This window comes from Marmota flaviventris, chromosome 1 (assembly GCF_047511675.1).
Source record: "Marmota flaviventris isolate mMarFla1 chromosome 1, mMarFla1.hap1, whole genome shotgun sequence".
Taxonomy (NCBI): Eukaryota; Metazoa; Chordata; class Mammalia; order Rodentia; family Sciuridae; genus Marmota; species Marmota flaviventris.
Genome location: NC_092498.1, coordinates 118877584 through 118902872, shown reverse-complemented (window position 1 = coordinate 118902872; position 25289 = coordinate 118877584). Strand labels below are relative to the sequence as shown.

The 25289-nt window shown below is 46.1% G+C and overlaps 1 protein-coding gene across 5 annotated transcripts in view; it reads right to left on the bottom strand.

The window, feature by feature from the left end:
• Limk2 (LIM domain kinase 2) overlaps nucleotides 1–25289 on the bottom strand; it is a 67828-nt gene that overhangs the window by 6577 nt on the left and 35962 nt on the right. For 2 of the 5 annotated variants that reach the window (XM_027953384.2, XM_027953386.3), the window contains 12 exons: nucleotides 14088–14223; nucleotides 13243–13352; nucleotides 12383–12571; nucleotides 10656–10761; nucleotides 10139–10335; nucleotides 8078–8264; nucleotides 7081–7167; nucleotides 5273–5404; nucleotides 5024–5080; nucleotides 2542–2607; nucleotides 1330–1504; nucleotides 534–589 (listed from right to left, as the gene is read on the bottom strand). In XM_027953384.2, the coding sequence (XP_027809185.1) occupies nucleotides 534–589; nucleotides 1330–1504; nucleotides 2542–2607; nucleotides 5024–5080; nucleotides 5273–5404; nucleotides 7081–7167; nucleotides 8078–8264; nucleotides 10139–10335; nucleotides 10656–10761; nucleotides 12383–12571; nucleotides 13243–13352; nucleotides 14088–14223 (1498 nt within the window). Of the gene's footprint in view, nucleotides 1–533; nucleotides 590–843; nucleotides 1019–1329; nucleotides 1505–2541; nucleotides 2608–5023; nucleotides 5081–5272; nucleotides 5405–7080; nucleotides 7168–8077; nucleotides 8265–10138; nucleotides 10336–10655; nucleotides 10762–12382; nucleotides 12572–13242; nucleotides 13353–14087; nucleotides 14224–22983; nucleotides 23420–25289 lie in introns of those variants that run through there. The other 3 variants (XM_027953385.2, XR_003585190.2, XM_071615433.1) reach the window with 3 other exon arrangements.

The following is a 25289-nucleotide window of genomic DNA, read 5'->3' as shown; positions in this document are numbered from 1 at the left end:
AGGCTACAGTTGGCCTAAAAACTAACAGCACATGAACAATCCTTTGCCTTTCCTACTGGTAATTTTTAAAAATTTTTCAAAACCAGTACTGGGTATTGAACTCTACCACTGGGCTATATCCCTAGCCTTCTTAAACACTTTTGAGACAGGGTCTTGCTAAGCTTCCAAGGCCTCAAATTTGTGATCCTTCTGCCTCAGCCGCTAAATCACTGTGATTTCAGGTGTGTGTCACCACACCTGGCTTCCTACTGGAATTCTGATGTCAATTGAGCATCTGCCCCTTACTTCCATGTGACTAAGAACTACCCACTGCCCCTTTCTGAGCCTCCATTTCTTCACCTGAAACAACCTCCTTAGTCCTCTCATAGGACCAATGAGACTCAAATGTGGAATGCATTACAAATACTAAAACTTTATATCACATTGATTTTATGGTGAGCTATTCATCCCTAGGAGGAAAGGCCCTCAAACATGAAATGAGGCAGGGCTGCTAGGCCTGCTGCCTCAGACCTGGCCTCTGTGCCAAAGCTCACCTCGCAGAGAACGATCCCAAAAGAGAAGACATCCACTGTCTCATCGTAGCTCTTTCCTTGGGGAATAGAGGAGAGTAGGCTGTTAAGTTTACATCTCTTACCTGCTCTGCACTGGGTGTAAGGTCAAGCCAAACCAGAGACAAAAACCAGGACTACAGAACAGGTTCTGGGGGATGCCCCAAAGGCTGCCCAATATGGGTTCCATTTGAAAATCATTTCTACTCAGTTTTGAGTGGCCTGCCTTGGAGAGACTTTATACAGCATTGCCCAGATGCAACTGCATAGTACAGGGGAAAAGAATTGCACCCACATTCATTTAGATTCTGCTTTCAGCCAGCTGTGTGTTCCACGGCAAGCCACTGAACTTCTCTGGGCCTCAGACTCTGAAAAGAATTGTATCAGGCCTTTCAATCCTGTGCCTTTCAAGAATGCCTGGGCTGGTTTGAGTATTATCCACCAGGGGGCACCATACTTCAGTTCTCAGCCTGGAGAGAGGAAAAGCTGAGGTTGGGCAATGAATACACTGAGTTCTCAGCCACCCTTGGGGTGCAAAAGCTAGTCTTTTGTGAAACCAGACTTTACCCTATGTCAAGCACAATAATCAGCGCCCACTCATAAGCTCAGGGAGGAAGGAGTTTATAAGGTCTGGCCTGCTGAAGGTTAAAAATCATCAAGCCCCCAGCTCTGGATGTCTGGCTCTACACTTCTCAGGCCTCCCCAGAAGTTCTTGGGCCTCAGCTACAAGATGTGGCTTGTTTTCATTCAGGGGCATTCCCTTCAGGGTTTCAGGACTCACCATTCAGCATCTCAGGAGCCATCCAGTAAGGGTTTCCCACCACTGTGTAGCGTTTTTTGCGGTCATTCTTGCGCAAGGTGCGTTTCTTGGTGGTGGCCTTCTCTACTGGGGGCCTTTTCCTCTCTTCCACTATAAGCCGCGACAGCCCAAAGTCTGCTACCACCACAGTCTTGTCCTGGTTGGACAAGGACCAGGTCAGGACTTGGTGGGGGATGTTCTCAAACCTGGCTGTGGGGTGTGGGCATAGGCAAGAGAAAGGGAGCAAAGGTACACAGCAAAGGAGAGTCACAGTAAAAATAGATGTGGCTGTGTGTTTGTATTTCTATCAGTCTGGTGTATGCTGTTGGCAGATTCCCAGCTCAAGAAAAGGTTTACAATAGAACCACAGCAACCCTGGAGGAGTAGGACTCTGGAACCTGTAGAATGGAATTTAAAGGTGGGACAGGGATTTGTTTTGTTTTTTCCTGTTCTGCCTTTTTCCAAAAAAGATTTGAGGTAGTTGCTAGAACCAGGATAAGAGAGAAAATGATAAGGTGGAGGCAGTCAGTGGGGGTGACTTGGTGAGATAGCTACAGGGCAGTCATGTGAGAAGGGATTAAGAATGTTTTGTGTGGGTCCAGAGAGTGGGGGCTAGGGCCGGTTGGTGGACACCCGGTTGGTGGACACCAGGGAAGCCAGATTGCAAGTCAATAGGAGTAACAATAGTGTAACAACCACAGCTGAGGGGTTGTGGGAGGAATGCTAGCCTCAAACTAGTCACTGTAAATTTATTAGCTCTGTAGCCTCAGATTGAGGTTTCAGGTTCAAATGCTATAAAACAGGGTTAGCAATGAGCTGTTTTACAGGGGCAAAAAATGGCAAATCATCAGGGTTCTATATGCTATTAAAGAACTTCTAAGGTCCCTCCAACTTTTTATAGTGTTAAGGGTCAACCCCAGTACCTTGTAAGAGCTCTATTACTGAGCCACCTCTCCCAGCCATGAGGTCCCTTCTAGTTAAAAGAATTCAAAGAGGTCACATTGTATCTGCATGTGTCTGGGAACTTCCCAAAGACAGGAGTGCCTTGTAAGCAGCAGGAAGGGCAAGATAAGGAGCCCTCAGGCAACACCTGTAGCCTGAAGTCAGAACCCATGCTCAGCTTCCTTGGTGACGTGGAATTCAGGAGGGCTGGCCCTAGGGAGGCTCCAGCCAGGCCCAGAGTGAGGGACATACCAACTTGATGAGGCAGTTGTGTGAATTCAGATCCCGGTGGATGATGCACATGGAGTGCAAATAGGCCTAGAACAGAAACACCAGTCAAAGGCCAGTAAACCAACCACACTCTGATTCTGGAAACTGCTCTATTCCCAGGGCAACCCTGCCTAGCTTCAGAACCTAACCTGGACAGTGGACTCAAGCCCCCGCCACAGCTACTTCTTGTTCCAACACTAACTGGAAGACAAAGGCTGCCTGGGTTTCCTCTCCCTCCCTGCTGCCATCTCCTGCCCATCTTTTTGTTCACCAGTCACTAACAAAGCTGGTCTAAGACCTCACTGCTCTCTCTTTAAGTCCTCAATTCCATTGGGCCATGGGGTCATGGCCCTTGCAGCTCCCTATCACCTCTACCCATTTTACTTAGATCAAGGCCATCTGAAATGAATGCCTTCAGATGTAAGCTCCCTCCTTTCCCCGTACCTTGAATCTCTTGACTTCAGCCATTTTGGATCCTTTCCTGCCTGTGATAAAGAAGAAGTGACCTCCTTCCTGGTCTAACTAGCTCTATGTTCATGACACCTTTCCCCTGAGACTCTACTCTCCTTACTCGACCTATACTTTAACTTCACCCATTCCCCCTCCCCCATACTGGGGGTGGAAACCCGTGCTTCAGACATGCTAGGCAAGTGCTGTCCCACTGAGTCATATCCCCATCCCACCCTCTTCTCCCTCTTCTATCTAAATGTTTTTAAACAAGTTCCTGTTAGTTATTTTCCCTCTCCAGGGCTCCACCTTGGTTCTTATCACTTCTTTTTTCCTTCTCTACCCTTGCAAATGCAAAAAGAGCCACTGCTCCTTCTCCAGGCCCCTGCAATGCTGCTTCCAGCCTCTAGCCTCCTGGAACTGTTCACACCTGGGGCAACACACTCAAAACTGGAGCTCATGATCTGGTTGCCTGCCTTGCTCAAAGGCTGTAGGCACTTTTTCCATGTTCCCTGCTCCTAAGACCTTTGTATATCTGTTTTTTCCCTTCTAGCCTCCTCAGTGTCAGCCCTTCTCAAAGCCATCTTTCTACCCATTACATGGATGCTTTTTCTGTCCCACAACTCCAGCTGCTCCTTTTCTGCAGATGACTAGGTGACCAACAGCCCATCCCTAACCTGCTGCCTCAAAGAAATAGTTTCCTATCAGGAGATGGTGGAAGGTTCTGCTAGCAGATCAGTCTCAGGAGGCACCAATGCAAGGCCTTCCCAATCCCAGATTTTCCCTGACCATCACTGCGACATCAGGTATCTCAAGTTACCCTGACTCTTTCCCCAACTCCTGTTCTCTCACTGCCAAACAGTTTCTCCATTTAGACTCCATCATGTTCCTCTGTTGGTACCTTAATTTATTAATTAATTTATTTTTGGTACATTAATTTAGAAATCTGAAATGCTTTACTGTCCCTCTCCAACAATCCCTTCTGAGACTCTCCCAATTCTATCCCAATCTACAGACCATTCCAGACTCACCTTGGAAAAGATGAGGCTATGGTAATGAAACATTACTTAAAAAGTGCTTAAAAATCTATTTGTCTTGGGCTGGGGTTGTGGCTCAGAGGCACAGTGCCCGGCTAGCATGTGTGAGGCACTGGGTTCGATCCTCAGTACCATATAAAAATAAAATAAAGATATTGTGTCCACCTATAACTAAAAAATAAATATTTTACAAAAATCTATTTATCTTTTGAAACACAGGAACTCTAATCTACTGTTTCAAACTAATACTGCCGTCATGGACCTCATGTAAAGAGCAGTGGTTAAAATCTCAGATGTGGATGGGTCAGACTAACCAGCCCAGGACTCCAGCCCTGTCTCTAAAAATTTAGCCTCAGCTTCATATCTGGAAATGGAGGGTTGTGAAGAATAAACATGTTCACATGTGTTAATCCCTCAGCTTATTGCCTGGCACATACGAAGCACTTCGAACTTGCCAACTGTAAAGACTGATAAGATTGGATCATTAATTCCTGGGAATATACACAGTTTCTTCCTTTATCCTCCCAGGTTTTTGCTGCTGTCATCACCTAAATCTCTGGGCTTCTCTGCTAATGTGCACTTTAATCTAATTCTAGCCCATCCTTCAGAATTCATTGGGAACTCATTTCTTCCTTCTGATTTCCTAGGCAGTGAGGTCTCTGCTTGCTTCAAGGGCTCTCAGCACTTGAACACCTCTGTGATAGCAAGACCAGGCCATCTTGTGCTATGGTTTGCCTCTGTAGTTTACCTGGTCCATTCCCCATTTATCCTTAGAGATTTGGAATCCTTTGAGAAAAGGATTTGGGCTGAGAACAGTTGGCCAGAAGCAATTTCATTGGCACTGAGAGAGAAATTTAACAGCTCTTTAATGACCCAGCCTACACAATATGTACAGGAAGGGGTATCTGTCTTCGAGAGCAGTCCAGAATCTTCACACTTCTCCCTACTCCTGTGATGGCAGAATTTTAGATTGGACTCACCATTCCGGAGGCGATGCCTTTTGCAAATCTGACCTTCTGCTGCCAGGGGAATGGGTCCTGCAGGGTGGGGGAATGCCAGTCAGAGGCTGTGGCCACAAATGGTGCAGGCCCCATGGGTCAGCATAGTATGCATATGCCAGTGCAGCCTCCCTGTCTGTGCTTGTTCCCCCCAACATGATCTTTGGGGACACAGGTGTCACTCTGAACAGCCTGCCAAGGATCTTGGTGACTATGGGGCAGTATGCTCACCACACTGCGCAGAAAATCCTTCAGTGTACCCCCCTCAATGTATTCTGTCAGCAGGTTCAGCTTCTTGTCCTTGTACAGCACACCAATGAACTTGAGCACGTTGGGGTGGTCTAGGCTGCGCATCACTTTCACCTGGGTGAGGGTAGAAGGCCAGAGGGTGGATGGCTAACTTTTCACCAAGTCCTCTTCCCTCCACCTGCCAGGGAGTCAGCTCAGCAAGCATGAACTGCCTCTCCTGCCTCCTATCTTTTTTTTTTTTTTTTTAATATTTATTTATTTTTTTTAGGTGTAGATAGATACAACACAATGCCTTTATTTGTGGTGCTGAGGATTGAACCCAGTCCCACCTGTGTTAGGCAAGCGCTCTATTGCTGAGCCACAATCCCAGCCCCTCTCCTATCTTATATGATGTGGCCAGGCACTAGGATCAGGGAGAGGGAAGAACACCACTATGTGGATGGGGACGGCCTTATAGGCTTGGCCCTTGGGATCTTGCCTTTCTAGGAACTTTGCTGGTGAATTGGAGTGGAAGGGCCCAAGAGTGAAACAAAGGCCTGGGGAGTAGCACCTAGAATATAGGCATTCCCAACTGAAGCTCCTCCATGGAGGAATGTGGGAGGGATGGTAAAAACTATAGATTATCAAGGGGTGTCAGTTTTCTGGGAGTCCTATTCTAGGCACCCTATAGGGTGTTCAGTTGGTGACAGTAGCACTAAGTGGGGAATTAAACTGGTCTGTTTTTTAAATCCATCATTCTCATAGTCTGAGAGTTTCTCTGAACCACATCTTGTTTGTTATCACATTCCTTGTACCCAGCTTGTTTATTTTTTTAGTACCGGGGCTTGAACCTAGGGGTGGGGGTGGGGGCTTTAACACTGAGCTATATCCCCAGTCCTTTCTTTTCTTTTTTTTAGTTGAAGATGGACACAATATGTTCATTTTATTTATTTATTTTTATGTGGTGCTGAGGATCAAACCAGGGCCTAGCACATGCGAGGCAAGTGCTCTACCGCTGAGCCATAACTCCAGCCCCCCTTTCTTTTTTTTTAATTTTTTTTATTTTGACAGGGTCTTGCTAAGTTGCCAGAGGCCAGCTCAAACTTGCAATCCTCCTGCCTCAGTCTGAGTCACTGGGATTACAGGCATGTGCCATGATGCTTGGCTTTGTGCTGTTTTAAAATAAGTTTTCATTGAACAAATTAATTATGCTATAATTTAGCGGGGATAGAGATATTCCTCTAGTGCTGCTCAGTCTTTAAGACAGTGATTCCAAACTAAGTTTTCTCTTGAAACCACTAACCCTCTTCCAATGGTGACACTAAAATCCCACCCCCTACACCACTTTCTTTCTCTCTCCCTCCCTCCCTCCCTCCCCCCAAGCCTTTCTTTTTTGGTACCAGGGATTGAACTCAGGGGAACTTAACCTCTGAGCTACATCCCCCAGACCCCGCCCCCCTGCTTTTTTTTTTTTTTTTGGTACTGGGTATTGAACTCAGGGGTACTCGGCCACTGAGCCCCATCCCCAACCCTATTTTGTATTTTATTTAGAGATACATCTCACTGAATTGCTTAGTCTTGCTGTGGCTGAGGCTGGCTTTGAACTCACGATTCTTCTGTCTCAGCCTCCCGAGCCACTGGGATTACAGGTGTGATCCACCATGCCTGGCTCTTTCTTTTTTTAAAAAGAGAGGGTCTCACTTCAGTGCTGAGGTTGGCCCTGAACTCTGGGTTCAAGGAATCCTCCTGCCTCATTCCCCGTAGTGGTATAGACTACAGGCACAGTGGCAGCTCCAACCCTACTTTCTTACCTCAGTCAGGAAAGTCTTCTGTGTCTCCTCATCACATCGAATTAACTCCTTCATGACCATCACTTTGCCTGTGGCTTTGTGTGTCACCTACAGAGAGGATGACTATTAATTATGCAGAAACCAGAGGCAGTTCTGGAGAACTGTTTGTGGAAATCTACAGCTGTGGTATAGCTCAATGATAGAGTGCTTGCCTGGCATGCGCAAGGCCCTGGGTTCAATCCCCAGCACCACAAAAAAACAAAAACTAAGCAACTGGCTGTCCCATCCCTTGGAAGATACACTGAGCCACATAAGACCAACAGAGTCCACATGTGGAGGACACAGCATGGGACAACAGGGGACTCTGAGGGAAGTACACCCTCTTCCCTGGAGAGCTGGGCATGCGCGGAGGAGAGGCAAGAATCCAGAGAAGGAAAGTAGGGAAGGAGGCAGGAGGGGACACTGCCAAGCCAAGCAGGGGCTCTGGTCATTTGGTACTGGAGTGAGTCACTTGGGTGAACAGAAGTCTGGTGGAGCAGGAGGGTCAGTGCCACAGACATGCACCAAGGAACAGGGTGGGTGGGGTGAACTCTCCAGCCCCGCTGCCCCACAAGCTGAGATACATGGCTTACCTGACCCCCCCTCCCAGCTTTCAGCAGAGGAGGAGGAGAGAAAGAGAAAGAAGTTAGTCCCTGGGCTGTTTACCAGGTAAACAGGGTGGCAGGAGCCATTCCCCCATCTCTTCCTTGCAGCATGACCAGCACTGGGGCCTGTGGGTACTTTATACACCCCCACTGACAGAAAAGTTCATCCCAACCCTGGTCTCCTGAGCTACAAGCTCACTATAGAAGTGACATTGCCTTTAGATGGCTAGGGCAGGGTGGGGCAGGGCAACCCTTATATCATAAACTGCAGCCAAGGAGGCCTGATGTCCTGCACAGTGTGGAGTGTGGACTCCCCAAAAGAAGGCAAGAGAGGTGGGGGGCAGAAAAATACAGAAGCTGCTGTCTATGCTCACCTTGATGGCCTGCCCAAAGAAGCCCTTTCCCAGGACCTCCCCATGGATCAGGTCACATGGTCGGAAGATCTGCTGTGAGTAGCTGCTAGAACAGCGGAGGGATTCTGAGCGGCTGATGTCTCGGCTGAGCAGCAGGGGCTCCTTGGGGGAGCTTGGGCCAGGGGACTTAGAGATGCTATTACTGCGCCTGAGGATGAGGAAAAATGAGGGTAGAAGAGATAGTCCTCAGAGACCAGTCAGAATACCCTCAAGGTAGAAACCTCAGGTAAATCCATTTGTTCCAAAATCTGTAGTTCAGATATTATTACTGGGGAGCAGGGGCTCTTATATCGACAGATGCTACTTTTGAGTTGCAGACACCAGAAGTTTATTTAAGCATAATAAATTCAAAATGGGAAATACGGAGGCTAGGGATGTAATTCAGTGGTAGAATACCTGTCTAGCATGCATGAGGCTCTGGATTCAATTCCCAAAACTGGGTGTGTGTGTGTGTGTGTGTGTGTGTGTGTGTGTGTGACAGAGAGAGAGACAGAGTGGGAGGGGAAAAAAAAGGTGGTAGGGGGAACTCTGAGTACTTCCTACCTGGAAGAATTAACTAGATTATATTAATTTATAATGTCCAACATATTACAGCATTATAGACTACCTCCCATATCTGCTTGATTCAAGTTACTAATCAGGTTATAGTGACAGCATATTACCATTCAAAATTATCTGGGAGCAGTAATGATTGATGACTGTTACTTTGATTTACTGAAGAAAGGACAAGGAGGCTGAAGATCACAGCACTAGGTGAACAGAAACCCTGCAAACTTCTTTCTGGGGTATACTCCTGCTTTACTGGGATACCCAGAGAGGACTGAGGTTGGGTGGCTCTTGGCTTGTCCTGCCACACAGGCTTGCTTGTTCTTGCTCTTTTGTTTTGCTTCCCACTGAACATGCCCACAAGAGCACATAATGGACCTGCTGGATCTACTTTCCGTCATTCCCTCTCTCCTGTATGATGGCCCTCAAGGTATCTAAGCTGATCTCCAGCCCCCCATATCTTCCCTTTTCCAGGTCATGCATTTATAGACCTTCTCTGCCTTTGGTGCTCTGCCTCTACTAACTCCATCATGCTGACTGACGCCAAGTCAGCCAGGAGTGATGGGAACAACCTGTGGGAAGAATCCTGTTTCCAACAGAGGCCAGCTGAGAGGGCCCTGACTAACTCTGCCTGTTTGACCAGGGGCTAAAGAACTGGATTTCTAAAGATCCTAATAATATTTCACATTTACTGGGTGCTGACCCTAGGCCAACCAACACTGTACAAATCTGTCCCTCTCCACATTTAATCCTAATATAAATGTGAGATAACTGACTCCTCTTCCATAAGCCTCCCACTTGGGGCTTGCACATAGGTGATTGCTCCCTTCCACAGATGTGGCAGACTCTGAGGTATGGGGTGATTGGTTCCTCAAACTAAAACAACTTGACTTCACCTCTTGCTTTGCTTTATCATTTTTAAAGTCCTAATATATACTATATTTTTTATTTTTTGGCAGTTCTGAGGATTGAACATAGGGTCCTCTACCATTGACCTATACCCCCATCCCTTTTTACTTTATTTTTGAGACAGGGTATCACTAAGTTGCCCAGGTTGGCTTGTAACTTGTGATCCTCCTGCCTCAGCCTCCTGAGTCACTGGTATTATAGGCATGAATTACTGTGCCTGGCTCATTATATATACTTATTCAATCCTACCTGTGCCTATACTCCCAGTTCTGAGCCCCATACTTCCTCCATGTTGCCCTTTAGTGTTTAACATCACTACTTCTTTTCTAGCTCAGGAATTCAGTGGAGAGAGCCTAACTTTTGTTTCTAAGAAAACCTGGCAAGCAGCTGGGTCTGCATAGACCTTGGCTATAAAAAGTGATTCCCATAGGGTAGCTGGGTCAATATAAGCCCTCATAGCCTGTTCCTGGCCAGAGGTTTCCTTCTAATGTTGCTGGACTTCAAAAGTCAGCTCAGCTTCGGAGGTTGAAACACAGGACAGAATAGAGCTGGGGTGGGAGGTGGCACCTCAGGGAGCGTCTCCTCAGTGTCCCCTCCAGATTGTCCTTGGTGTCCAGAGTGCTGAGGGTGTGAGAATGTCCATCATTCTGTATGTGGGGAGAAAGCCGGGCATCTAACCGCAGCTGGTCCAGGCGCTGGGAGACGGGGTCATGTTCAATCAACAGCTGAAGTGTCTGGCTTGTTTGGCTAATTGCATCTTCCACCTATGGCCAAGAGCAGTGTAAGGCTGGCTCCCACAGGCTGCCCCATCCCAGGCTATCCACTGCCATCCCAGATGAGCCAAGCATTGTGGCCAATGCTCCATTTGGCTAATGGTGGTCTCCAGATACCAGCAGCCTCAGAGTAACCTCTGCCTGACATTCTGGCAGCCCTGTCATCTGCTGCCCTAAGAACCTGCTAGTAACAAAGGAGGTCACTAGTGGCCACAGGCTCAGTGCCAAGACAAAGAAATGGCTACAATCTAATCTTCTGAGAGGGTCTGTTTCATGTCCCACCCCCATAAGACAGACAAGACATGCTGTACCTCCTCCACTTGGAGTGTGCGGACAGGGGTGCCATTGATCTCCAGGATGCGGTCCCCAGGGTGGATGGCATTGCGGTTGTTGGGACTGATGTGCATCCGGTTGACCCTAAGCCAGACAGGAGTTGAAGCAGGATGAAGATATCCTAAAAACTCACCAGAACCAATTATGCTTGAGCAGAGAAGGTTCACCAGACCCCAGGCCCCACTGATCCATGTGGCCCAGGCACCCCTCCCCCCAACAGAAAGGTAACATCCTTTGCAGGATGTTCCACCTCAGTGAAGAGCATCGGCACTCACCTAGTGGTCTAAACCAGAAACTTGGACATCACCTTCCTCTCTGGAGTTCCCTCATTCCCTCCCTCCCTCCCCCCACCCCCTGCCCATTTCTGAGAATCCTGCCTTCTCTCCATCACCATGGTTACCAACACATCTTACCTGGATCACTGCAACAGCCTCCTAACTGGTCTCTATGTCTCTAGACTCTTTCTTCTCCCATGTAACCTCCATACCAGTGATCCTTCTAAAAGGTCAACCTGGTCACTTCACCTTGTTGATTAAATCCCTCAATGAACCTGCTGGATCTTCATAATCCAGGCTTTCTAGTCTCTCTTTTGTTTTTTGTGTATGCTTTTTGGTATACCCCCAGCTCTTAATTTTTAAATTTGAGACAGTCTGGATAAGTTGCTGAGGCTGGCTTTGAACTTGTGATCCTCCTGCCTCAACCTTCTGAGTTGCTGGGATTACAGGTGTCTTCCATGCTTAATAGTCCTTTCTCTGGTTACTGTCAATCAACAACAGACAAAACCACAAACTCCCCGCTCTGTAGAGATGCTTCTCTTCCTCTGCCCTGAATACAATTCCCTCCCCTCTTTTTTATTTGAAGTACTGGGGATTGAAACCAGGGGCAGTCTATTACTAAACTATATCCCATACTTTTTAAAAATTTTTGGGACAGGGTCTTATGTTGCCAAGGTTGGCCTCAAACTTCTGATCCTCCTAAGCCTCCGAAGACACTGGGATTTCAGAGTGCACCATCATGTCTGGCTCCCCCTCTTTTTTTTTTTCTAATGAGACTGAAAAGCAAAGCTTACTTCCTCCTGATTTCGTCAACCCTAATACTTCTCACCTATGTTGTAAGCTCTGACTTCATGCCGAACACATACAAGCAATATTTACAGGGTAATGGCACTGGTGTCTGATTACTGGTATTGCATGAACATGACTATCTTTTCCTTGGCCTGGACCTAGGATGGAGTCTTATCCTCTTCGGGCCACGGATCTCATTTTTTCCTTTCTACATTCATTCATTTACTCAAACAACAAAACAATAATAAAAGAATGCCTGCCAATGCTAGTCACTATTCCAGTCCCTGGGCATGTAAGTATTGAATAAGACAAATCAATTTCCTCTGGATATTACATTCTAGTCAGGAGAACAGATGATAATCAAACTAATATAGATTAATTGAGTCAGATAATTTTGAAGAACAAACATGATCTAAAATCTGACACCTGAAAATGAGAGATTCTGGCTCTAAGCATCTGATAGGAAGCAGTCTAGGTTAAAAAGAACTCTAAGTGCCAAGGGCCAGGTGTGCTTACTATATAGTGAGCTCCAGGAAAAGATGGGAGATGAGGATTAAGGGAGCTTTGCATAAGACTCTGGAGTTCTGAGCTCTTTCAGGCACATCTGTGGACTGCACTGAAGAGTTCCTTAACATACTCACTCTTTCACTTGCACAGTGGTGGCATAGTTGGAGCAGGCACTTTCTACAGACACGGTGAAGCCCCGCCTGCCCTCAGTGGTAGCTGGCATGGAAATGAGCGTGACAGAGTAGGGCAGCTGGTCCTGAACAGATTCTGTGGAGAGCCTCTCAAACATGGGTGCCAACACCACCTCATTGTGGCATTTTCCACTGGAGAGAGAACACAAAGGGGGCTGAGCTCCTGAAGGCTCCCCAGAACCCCCACCGGAAGTTCCCTCAATACTGGACCAGGTGGCTTTAACCAATACTATCTACAGGGTCATCATCACCCTCTGTCATTATTCTTGATGGCTATTAGATAGAGGAAACTGGATTCTCTGGGGTGGGCTGGCACTGGGGGTAGTGAAGTGGATCTGCAATGGGTGGTGTACTAGGAAAAACCCTCACCTAGGGGTGAGATGATCTTTGTTTTCTTGCTCTGCTTTTGATTTTTTTTTTTTTTTTTAAGTACTTTGCTCCAGGTCCTGTCTCCCTCAGTCCCCACCACACACACACTTCTTTTGTCAATCCAGGTAATTGGATATGGTGAGACAGGTGAGCTCTAAGGAGCCTTTGCCTTTAATGGTCTGAGATCTTCCTTGGAGAGCATCTTTACTCTGGGAGGATCTCAGGGTAGAGTGAGGTTAGATGGTAGATAAGGACAGAGGGCACAGAGATGTTAATGGTTCTGCTTATGGACAACAGAGCTGTTTCACAGCATTGCTATGATAGGAATCTGGTGCTCTGACCACCAACAGTCTTTCTACCCAATTCATGCTGCCACAGGCACCTCTTTCCTGGCCACATTGTAGGGGAGAACAGACACAGGGCCACCATCTTACCAGTAGAGTGTGGCATGCTGTACCAGGGCATATGCATCCCCATCCTCGATGATCACCTTGCAGCTCATACAAGCAAAACACTCTGGATGGTACTTGAATTCCCCAGCCACCTGTGATCAGGTAGGGAGAAGGGTACAGAGAGAAAAAGTGAGTCATCACTGTTATTGGAGGGATAGGTGAGTGACTTCAAGTCAGAGCTCTATAAACCCCAGTAAAAAATCTACTCTTTCTAATAAAGAATTAAAATCCAGCCTTTTAATCCTTGACATAGAGCTTCCAAAAGAAGTATCAGATTGGTGCCTCCTGTCACTCCTCAAGGTTAAAATAAACAACAAATAAATAAATGTGTGTGTGTGCGTGCGTGTGTATGTATATATTGATCTCAGTCATGAGAATGCATTCCTAGAAATAATCACATGCATTACAAAGGCTCATTCCTTCAACACAGGGTTGGCAAGTCTAGGCTATACTTAAAGCCTTCTGTCTAGAGCAGGTAAGGGAGACAGAAACTTTCGGCCAACTCATTCTAGGTTCTCCCTTTCTGATCCCTGAAAACAACCTAGGTGTATCTTCCTATCAATCTGTAATACTTTCATTTAAGGTCCTTATTCCACTGTACTGTGTCTCCTCCTTTGTCTATCCACCCACTCCCAACACTGGACTGTTAAATCTTTGAGGAAAGAATCATAGCTGTTAATAAGTTCACAATAGACACCTGTTGGTAGAATGAATGAAGGGGAGACCCTGACTGATAGGAAGTCCAAAAATGATGACCATAGGGAACTGGAAGCACTGTCAATAGACTGCAATGACCAAGAAGGGCAGAGATGCAGGGACCCACTCACCATGACAGGTCCTGTCATTAGCAGGGAGCACCCATGGCAGAACTCCCCAAACTTCCTCCAGTAGTCCTTGTGGCAATAAAGCTTCCCATCCTTCTCGTAGTACCAGTTGGTGAGGGAATCCTGGCATTCTGAACACCTGTTGAGGCAAGACAAGAACAGAAATGCCCTTAGATCCCTGCCACCATACACACAGGTTGTTCCTGGCTCCCAGGTTCAACAGTCCTCTCTTTGATTCAGAGGCAGGAAGTGGGAAAGTTATAGCTTAGTGCCATCTCCCCAAAGGAAGCTGGTTCAGAGTGAATGAGGCTCCCGGAGCTAGCTCTGCACTGCCTGCCTCTGTAAGCAGAGTCTTTGGGTCTTGGAGCCTTCTGAGAATCTAAAAAGAGCCAAGAAACCTCCCCCAGAAAAATGAACATATAAGGAAAATGTGCATATAATTTGGTGTGGAGTGTGTGTGTATCAATGATTCCCTGAAGCCAATTCATGACTCTAGTTAAGAACCTTAGATCTAGACAGATATTTCAATAGGCCAAAAAAGTTCAATCATTTTCACTCTTCAAAACCTACCCATGGGCTGGGGATATAGCTCAGTTGGTAGAGTGCTTGCCTTGCATGTACAAGGCCTTGGGTTCAATACCCAGCACCACAAAAACAAAAAATAAAAAAACAAGAAACAAAAACCTACCCATTACCAACAGCATTATGATAAAATGTTCTTGCCAAAAAACATGTTAAGCATAAAGAAGCTCATCAGGCAAATCCTTAATGTAGGTTATTCTATAAGGCAACTGATCTTTTTTTTTTTTTAATTTTTTAATTTATTTTTTAGTTTTCGGTGGACACAACATCTTTGTTTGTATGTGGTGCTAAGGATCGAACCCGGGCCGCCCGCATGCCAGGCAAGCCCGCTACCGCTTGAGCCACAGTCCCAGCCCCAGGGCAACTGATCTTGATGCTTCCAAAAAGTTAATATTGATAAGAAGGGAGAAGTATTTATATTCAACTAATTTTTTTAGGAGGGATATGGGGTCTTGCTATCTCACTATATTGTTCAATATTTCCTCAAATTCCTCAAGGGAATCTCCTGCCTTGGCATCCCAAGTAGCTGGGATTATAGGTACATGCCACTATGCATGGTTAAACTCCCAATTTTTTTTAAATGATTTTTATTGGTTTATTACAATTAAACATATTAGTAGGATTCACTGTGACATATTTGTTCTACAAGCACATTACATAATTTTTTTGTAGTTGTAGATGAACATGCCTTTATTCTATTTTTTGTTGTTGTTGTTAATGTGGTGCTAAGGATCGAACCCAGTGCCTTACACATGCCAGGCAAACACTCTGCCACTGAGCCACAACCACAGCCCACAGCCTGATGCATTATGTAATTTGAGCGATCTCATTCTAAAGTACCTCCCATTTCCTTTTCTTCCTGTCTGTCTCTGATCCACTGCTCTACTGATCTTCCTTTTATTAGTAGTATTTTAATTAGAGCATTATAATTTTATGTAAATAAATAAAAGCAGAATTAATTGTGGCATATTTGTACAAGGACATAAAATTTTTTTCCCCAGAATTTCCCCAAGTCCTCCCCTCTTCCCTCCCTCTTGATCCTGTTCCTCTACTCTATTGGTCTCCCTTCTCTTTTTATGTAGACACCCTATTCTTATCCTCAAGGCCTTGCATTACCTACACTGGCCACATCCTCTCTTCTAAGAGGCAGTGTGGGCTGCCTCTTGGTTTAAATTCTGATCCTGCGACTTACAACTTATGTCATCTTGGGAAGATCACTTCTTTGATCCAATTTTCTTATCTGTAGAATGGACTGCTAGGAAATTTAATGAAATACTATGTATTAAATGTATAGATAGCTTATATAAAAGGCCTAATACAGCAGGAACTCAACAAATATTAACTTTAATTAAAGATGATAATGAGGGGTTGGGGTTGTGGCTCAGTGGTAGAGCACTTGCCTAGCATGCATGAGGCACTGGGTTCAATCCTCAGCACCACATAAATATAAAATAAAGTCATTGTGCCAACTTAAAACTAAAAAATAAATATTAAAAAAAGATGATAATGATATAGGTAAGAGATTACAGTGATGCTACTACTTCCAAGCACTGCAGGAAGTAGAGATAGGAAACAGGAATGAGTTAAAACAGCTGTGAAAAGCTGCCAAGCTAAGGAGGTCTAGAGAAGCAGGACCCTGAAAATCCCCTTATCTTCCAGAAGTGTACAATTCCTCCTGGGTGTTCAAAAGACACTGATAACTATTCCTACTTCATAGTCTTGTCCAGTGGATGCTGAATTTCAGGATCTTGAGAGCTGGGTATGGTATGGAGAGTGTGCATATTATTTATAATTGTACAGTGAAGACAAAGGAAGAAGAGAAGACCCTGTTCTGGGCAAGGGGCCCAAATTTAATGTAAGACACTTGTTGGATGAATAGTTCATTAGGAGAGAGATCTGGGTTCAAGTTCTTGGGTGCCACAAGCCCCTTTCCCTCTGTAGGTTCCCCCAACTGTGAAATGAGGAGATACACTGTCTCCCAGATCCCAACTCTGTGCATATCAGTATTTTTTCCCCAGCTGACCTGAGGTTCTAAACTCGGAATTAGCATCCACCTCCTAAGTGATCTTGAGCTAGGCCTTTCACTTCTCAGTTGTGAAATGGTAACATCATCACCTTCTGGGTAGCAGTGTGGATTAAATGTGGTTCTGACCTTCAGGTACTTAGCAGAGGGCCCCACTACAAGGAGGGGCTTCCTTCTTGCCTCCTACCTACTGACTTAAAGCTCATGAGCTAAGGAGGTCTAGAGACCTTTCTCCTTCACCATACTGTTAGCTCTCTGAAAGCAGTGACAGTGTCCTAATTATTCTTGGTAGACTCAGTATCTATGCCAATGGCCCAGCAGAGTAGCAAATGTTTCCAAACTGAAAATGGGGGAGTGGCAAGAACCAGTAGTCCAGGTAGGAGCATAAAGGTTCCATAATTCCTGTCACCAGGCCCTGCCTTTCTCCTGTCTGCAGTGGAGAAAAGCTGGTACAGACACTTTTGTACCCAACTGCAGGCTTGGGCTGTTACGCCCTTGCAATGGTATGTGCGCCACAGGGCAGGGGAGCACCAGAACACGCCCTCCTTTCTATTGCCAATATCCTGCTTTTGTTCACTCCAAGTAGCCCTGGCCAGGCCCAGGAGAGGGAGCTAGGAGAGGAACGAGTGCAGGCATGCAGGAGATGGTCACACCAGTCAGCTGGGAAGAACACCTGGTTGGAGAGCGACATCAGCAATCACATCTGTGTCAAGGAAAGCCTTTGAAGGGTATAGCCAGATACAAGGCCAAAGTAATCACCACAGGTGTCTCTGAAGAACAGGAAGGTGAACAGCTGATAGGAAGACTGGTTATGGGTCCACAGCTCTGTTTTGCTACAGAAGGCAACTGGGTTCTTAGGCCACTGGAAACTTTAGTGTTCTAGCTTAGGTATTAATGATATCTGCTATTCTTTGAATGCCACTCAAATTCCAGCCATGGTATAGGATGCTTTCCTTAAATTATCTTTAATCCTGACTATAACTCTGCAAGGTGGAAGAATTATTCTTTTGTGTGTGTGTGTGTATGGTATGGGGATTGAAGTCAAAGGTGCTTTACTACTAAGCTATACCCCGATCCCCTTTAAAAAAATTTTTTGGGGGGTACTAGGGATTGAACTCTGAAGCACTCCACCACTGAGCCACATCCCAAGCCCTATTTTGTGTTTTATTTAGAGACAGAGTCTTACTGAGTTGCTTAGGGCCTCACCATTGCTGAGGCTGGCTTTGAACTCGCAATTCTCCTGTCTCAGCCTCTTTAGCTACTAGTATTTCATGTGTGCCACCTCATCCAGCCCTTTTTAAAATTTTTGAGATAGGGCTTCACTAAACTGACCAAACTGGCTTTGAACTTATGATCCTCTTGCCTTAGCTTCATGAGTTGCTTGGATTACAGCCCCATACCTGGCTTTATTTTTTTTATTTTTTATTTTTTAAATATTTTTATTAGTTATTGATGGACCTTTACTTATTTATTTGTTTATATGTGGTGCTGAGATTTGAACCCAGTGCCTCACACATGCCAGGCAAGTGCTCTACCACTGAGCCACAGCCCCAGTCCACCCTGGCTTTATTTTTTTGAGACAAGTTCCCTCCAAGTTGTGTGGGCTGGACTTGACCTTGTGATCCTTCTGCCTCAGCCTCCAGAGTCTCTGGGATTATAGGCATGTGCCATAGCACCTGGCTAGGATCATTCTTGCTTTCAGACCAGAAGACTGAAAACCAAAGTCTATGTCAAATCACCGTGCAAAGTTGCCCAACCCTTAAACAATAAAGTTGGAACCTGAACCTATGGGTACTTGGTGAGGAAGCCGTCTCCTCTGTACATCATCTGAATGATACAGCATGTCTCAATAGCTAGGCTTCAAAATTCTGATCTGTGACAATGAGAAGGCTAGCATCCTGATAGCTCAAGTCACTTCAAGTATTAACCCTTTGGGGTTATTCTCCTTTAGCTAAACAGTGAATGTTAAATGGCACAATTCATTTTTTTTCCTTCATTTATTCCAGTTTTCTGTTTTCCAGCAGTTATCTCTGTCCTTTAGGAAAAAACAAAAAATCAAAAACACATTCTGGAAATATAAGGCACTACTAAAAAATGTCTCACCTCAGATTCTTAGAGCCCATAACCACCATAGGTTTTCCCAAAGCCAAAGCATTTTTCCAGTTTTCAATTTTTGAAAGTTTAAAGTGGAAGCCAAAATGTGCCATGGCTGCAGATCCAAGGGCACTCACATGGGAGGTGTTAAAGCTGGGGTCAGAAGCCAGGGCTGAGGCATTGGTCTCTAGTTTCCTGAGCAGTAAGAGAGTAAGAGCTAAAATCCTTAAATGCAGGGAGATCACCCAGAAGCCCACACACTGAGGCTGCACTTAAAAACAACCTGCCAAACTTCTCTTTCAAAACATTACAGAGGGCCTGAACAGATACAAAGTGAATGAGACTCTGATAGCCACTTTAGCAGGTCAGCTCCGATCCAAACTGAGACCTTCTGAATCATCAGAGAACACACACATAATCAGCTGAGATTTTTCACAAAAAGTTCATTTACAACATATCACCTAAGGACAGTTACTTCATGGCTCTGTGCCTCAGTCTCCTCATTTGTACAGAATATTGGCGTTGCTAAAATCTCATGGGGTTATTAGAATTATGTATAAGTACCCCACACAATGCCTAACTCACAGCAGACGACCAGTAACTGTTTTCTTCCCTCCCCAATTTGAGAATACTATAGGAAAATGCTGACAGACTTATTTCCCTCCCATGCTTAGGAAACACAGATCTGCTTCTTATCCAGAACCAAACAGATTTCTGTAAGTAGAGAAGGAAAATCTAATCAATTAGAAACCAATCAATCTAATCAATTCCTAACAATTAGGATATAGTTACTGTATATCTTGGATGTGTTAGAACAAGCAAGCAAGGTGCTATGCCAGAAGCCGCCAAGTGAGATTCGATATTGGCCCAGACCTCACACACACACCCAAATTCTTCAGACCAAATGTTTACATGTAAATTATCAACCTTATGGAGTAAAGGAGCCAAACAGTCATCATTATAGTGGATTTATGCAGGTTAAAGAACAAGCCCTTCCATGTCCTAGAGAAGGCCCAGCTGAATGCTCATCCTTAACTTGCCAGTTGTGGCAAAAGTTCTTTGAGCCTCTTGCCTGAGTTCTGACTGGGATGAACAGGAGGAAGGAAAGCTCCCTTAGTCATAGCCTGAAAGTGCCAAGAGTGGGAATGCCAATTCTCCCCTGAGGACCCAGAAGGGCAGATATAATAGGGGCCTAAGAGATTCAGGTCCACCAGAGCTAAGGCTTTTATCACCAAAGATCCTTTTATTATGTATATGCCTCCTTCCTGCAGACTCTGTGGATTGAAATAGCCAAGTAAGGTGTAATTATTATGGAATATAATTCTTTTGTAAAAAAATTAACCAACCCATAACAAGCCTCTGATCAGCAAGAAGTGTTACCATAATGCATTGATGAAGTTCCAACCAAAACCAAGAAGCCCATAGTTTCAAGTAATTTGTGCAACTGTACTGCAATTAAAGATAGGGCTTCCATTATTTGGGGGAAAAAATGGAAAGAAGTTTGTGTGTCTCTGAGGAGCTATGTAAGTTGCAGAGTTGGGAAGCACTGACCTCATCCAACTCTTTTATGTTTCAGATGAAGAGAAAAAGAATCCTAGAGGACTGAAGGTAGCTGCCAAAGGTTACTGTTAAATTGGGCAGGGTTAATAATTTCTGCTTTTAAATGTGGGTCCTTTAGAATACAAAGATGCACTTGTTTCCTTCAAGAGATAATGTGTAAAGCCAAGCTCCTCAAATAAATGTTGGACATTAAGAAAAATTCTATAAAAAGAAAACATTTCTTTAAAGAGGTCAGATACTCACTGGGGTGGGATGTGGCTTAATGGTAGAACATTTGCCTAGCACATGCAAGAGTTTGGGTTCGATCCCCAGCACTGCAAAAGGGTGGGGGAAGATCATTCCTAATTTATTTCTGTAAATTCCAATTTGGGAGTGCTCCTACGATTCCACTACACCCCTCATGACAGTGGCATGGGCAGGGAAGATGTGGTGTGGCCTTCCAGGCAGGCATATACAAGGCACTGAAATGACATTCTTCATTCCCTCTTCCCTCCCTCACACAGTCACGCCTGATCATGTCCCCGTGGAATCTGGTTGCGTCACCTTCCTTGCAACCACAGCTCCTGAACTCTTGTGGACTTTGTACTCCTCCAGAGACATGAGGGTCAAGGACTTAATTTGTTAGATTCTGGCAAGGGCCCTGTTTAAGAGCCTAGGAAATCTAGCCTTACATTATGCCAAAGAGGAAACTAAGGCCTAGGGAAGGGACAGGAACTAAGTCAGAGATATGTCCTTGAAGATGCCTGAAGAAGGGGGTTGATGGCAGAAGCAGCTTTCCAACCAGTGAGTTAGCCTAAAACCTGGAAGAGCAGAGGATGTGGGTGGTCTCTCCTCTGGACCTGTGTGCTCTTCAGAAGTGGCTTCAGAAACGTGGCCTCTCACTTAAGGGAGGACGAAGGGTCTGTACTCAGTGACTCAGTAGTGCTTTGACTCCAGTTTGACACAAGAGTTTTGGGGGTAGGGGTGAGGTCATCAGGTTCTCTAAAGGGGCTGGGGCAGAACAAGACAAAGGATAAGCACCGGTAGCCTGGCCCTCAAAGATCCAGGGTAAGAGGTCATCATCACCTGCTCTAGCTCCAGCTCCTAAGAAGTCATGTCTTGACCCCCATAAAAGGGGCATATTAGTCTTGGCACCTAAAGGAAAAACCCTTTCCCCAAACTGCCTTTCAGGATTAAGAGTAAGAGGAATTAATGAGGACTGAACTAGTGAGTGCTGCAATACTTGGCATATTGATTTCACATTCAAAATCCAACTCAAGATCAACTCCTACTGGCTCCTCAGAAAAGAATCTCTTCAACATGCTAGGCAACCCATCCCTTTTTCTGCTCTCTGCTGGGAGAGGAAAGCAAACCTGACAAGACCTCTGGGGGAGATGAGGATAGAAGGCACTGCGACAGCCCAAAGGATGAAAGATAAGAAACTCAGAAAAAGCTGGCGAGGAAGACCCTGCATGTTACCTTTGTTGAAAATGGTTGCCTCATCTGTAAAATGGGGATACGTAATCTCTTTAGGCTTGAGAGATTAAAGGATAAAATGCCTGTGATGCCTAGTATAGTCAGCATCCAGGACTGGTCCCTCCCCTGGTCCAGATGCTTCCCACCACTCTATCAGGATCAGTCATTTAGTGAAACCAAATGGTAACTGCTTTCTGCTTAGGGCCTGGCCACCTGACAGTAAGTATCCCAGAAGCAGTGATATCTGGGCATGGAGCTGGGTTGGGGAAGCCACAAGAAAAAGTCAACCAGGACTGTTGGTGAGGGGGAGGCAGCCCTTAGAACAGCAGTTTCCCAAAGAATAAAAACAAGCCCCACCCCAGTCAGGAATGGCTCCATTCAGAAGGGACCCAGAGGGCCAGAAACCCCTTGGGGAGTTTCTATTGGAGGTGGGGTGGGGCAATGTGCAAAGAAAGGCAAGTCAGAAGAAGAAAGTTTCCATACCTCCCTCTGAAAAGCTCCAGAGAGAGAGGCCCCCATAAATACTTAGGCCTGAGGATTAGGTGTGTGTTGGGGGGACAGTGTAAGGGCTGGCCTAGTAGCTCAGAACACTCCAAAACCAATTTCTCCATTCTCAGAATCCTTGCTCCAGCCTCTCCCCAACAATATACTCACCTAGGAACTTAGAAGCCCTTCAAGGCCAGGGGTAAATGTGCCTGCCATTAAGAGAACAGACATTTACAGGGTGCCCACTGTGTACCAGGCTACCCACACCCAGGCCTTGCCAGCTTCCACACTTTGGCAAAACCTGCCTGTCCTGCTTGTTGGGACAAATTCTTGGGCAGGCAGCATGGCCTGCAGGTAAGACATGTGAGAGCTGGAAGAACAGCACCTATTTGTGCTCTTCCCCCGGAAGCAGTAACACTAAGAGCAGGCCATGTCAGCGGTATCTTTTGGAGGCTCTTCCAGGTGTGTCTGGGAAGGAAGAGAACTGGAGCTCCCTAGAAGCCTCCTTCTGGGCTTACCCCTCACCTCACCATTTCCAGGACAAGTTGGGTCCCCTTTACCAGGCAGGTTCTGCCTGGCAGAAGCAATGGTTAAGGGATAAGTGAAGTCAGAGAAGTAGATTCAGGAAGCTTTCTGCCCTCCTCTCAGGACAGGGGGCCAGGAGAGAAGATGAGAAAGAGAACTCGGAGACCAACTCACCGAAAAGGGTCTCTGGAGGTGAAGTAAGCTGGGACGGACAAATAACTCCCCATCTTCTTCCCACAAGACTAACAGGCTCAGCTGCAAACCCGTCTGGGAGTGCCTCAGGCCAGCTGCAGACGGCCACCATGACAGGTCCCGGTTCCTCTGGCTGGGGGCGAGCTGCCCTGCACGCTCACCTCTCCCTCCGGAGCAGCAGGAGGAGGGTGAGGACTCCAGGCCACTTGGCCCCCACCAAATTCCCGCAGGGGTTCATGGCTGGGACGGCTCCTCCCTAGTTCTCGGAAGCTCAGATGGCCCCTTGGGATTCCCAGACAACCACCTCTCTGCAGAGGTTATACACATACAGGCATTCCTGGGCAGGGGTTGGTGACTAGCTAAGAAAGAAGCGCTGCTGTCAAGTTAGCTTTCTTCTTCAGTCCCACCCCCGAATGAGGGAGGGAGGGAGGGAGGAAGAGGAGGGGCTCTTGCAGAATCGAGGTGTGTGGTTGGAGCAGCTGTTAGGAAACAGACCTTGCAGCAAGGGGTGGAGCTGGGCCGGAGCGAGGCTGCAGGCAGGCGCTGCAGACAATAACTAGGGCTGGCCGAGAGCGTCCATCCCAGAGCTCAGAGGACAGTGTAGGAGAGGGTCAATGCATCTGACTCCAATGTCCCCAGCCTGAAGAACTACCTAAGACAGTAACTCTGCTCAGAGGTGAAGCACAGGATGCCAGCTCCAGGCAGAGCCATTCCCCCAGAAAGGGGGAACCTCTGCAGGATAGACAGTCCAGAGAGAAATCTTCAGCTCTAGGATGGCTTCTACTCTGTCCTGGTATTAGGGCCCCCATTTACCCTTTTCCTCAGACTGGTCTGGGACATCCCCAAGAGCTGGCCCATGGGAGCTGCCACTTCTATTCTGGGTCAGGGCTTTGCTACAGATGAGGAAACAAGGCCCAGAGTATTAACCAACACCTAATGTGATTCTATGTGGCAAGCACTGTATGCATACTCTTGTTTCTCTGATAGGAATTAACCCCACTTTATAAACTAGGAAAGTGAGGTACAAACCAGGCGTGGTGGCACACACCTGTAATCCCAATGACTCGGGAGGCTGAGGCAGGAGGATTACAAGTTTGAGGCCAGCCTCAGCAATTCAATGAGACCCTCAGCAACTTAGCAAGACCCGGTTTCAAAATAAAAAATAAAAAAAAGGCTGAGGATAGAGCTCAGTGGAAAAATGCCTCTGGGTTCAATGTTTAATCCCTAGTACTGAAAAAAAAAAAAAAAAAGTGAGGTAGAGGGAGATTAGGTAACTTACACAAGGCCAAAAAGCCAGTCAGTAGGGGACTGGGATTTATATGTTGACCACTGTGACCCCAGAGCTGCAGCTCTCAAACACCAAGCTTCATTCCTCCCCTTCAGGGGAAACATCTCTTTCAAAGCCCACTGACTGTATTTGGAGCCAGGTCACTTGTGCCCTCTCATTCATTCCCAGAATGCCATCACTTGGCCTCAGTGGGCAGTGGTGCTTCTTCCATTGTGTCTAAACGTACCACACTGGCAGAAGCAATGGTTAAGGGATAAGTGAAGTCCCTTAACCATTAAAACCTATAAAATGAGGCACGATGGAGAAAGCCTGGGGTGCCTTTGGGGATGACAGGCCTAGATATCTGGGATGGGAGTCCCCTTGAAGAGTCCTGCTGTGAGGCTGGTGAAACCTGAGCATTCAATGGAGAAAGCCCCTTATCCCTCTGGCCTGCAGGGCTGTGAGAAAAAAGGCTGCTGGAAGAGACAGGAGTGCCCAGACTTCACTATTGGACTTGAAGCAGTGACACAGGCTGTCTCCCATTAAGCACATACCCCTCTCCACTGGAAAGATCCAGAGTTGCCTTGCAGCTGCTGTCTGTCATTGTGAAACATGGCAGGAAAGTCTGTGACAAAGGTGGTAGTAAGAAAGTCTTTTCCCATTCCTCCAATTAGGCACAGGAATAATAATGAGTGTGGTGAGAGAGACTGGAGCTGGGTATGATGGCATACACCTGTAATCCCAGCTACTGGGGAGGCTAAGGCAGGAGGATCACAAATTCAAGGTCAGCTTGGGCAACTTAGCAAGACTGCTTTAAAATAAAAAGTAAAAAGGGCTAAGGATGTGGTTACTGTTGCTAAGCAGTGAAGTGTCCTTGGTTCAATCTCATTGCTGGAGTGAGAGAGAAAGGGAAAAAGAGATGGATAGACAGATACTGGGTTTGTATCCTGTATTTATTGAGCATTTAGTATATTTCAGGCCCTGTGTTAAGCACTATCCTTCTATTACCTATCATATTTAA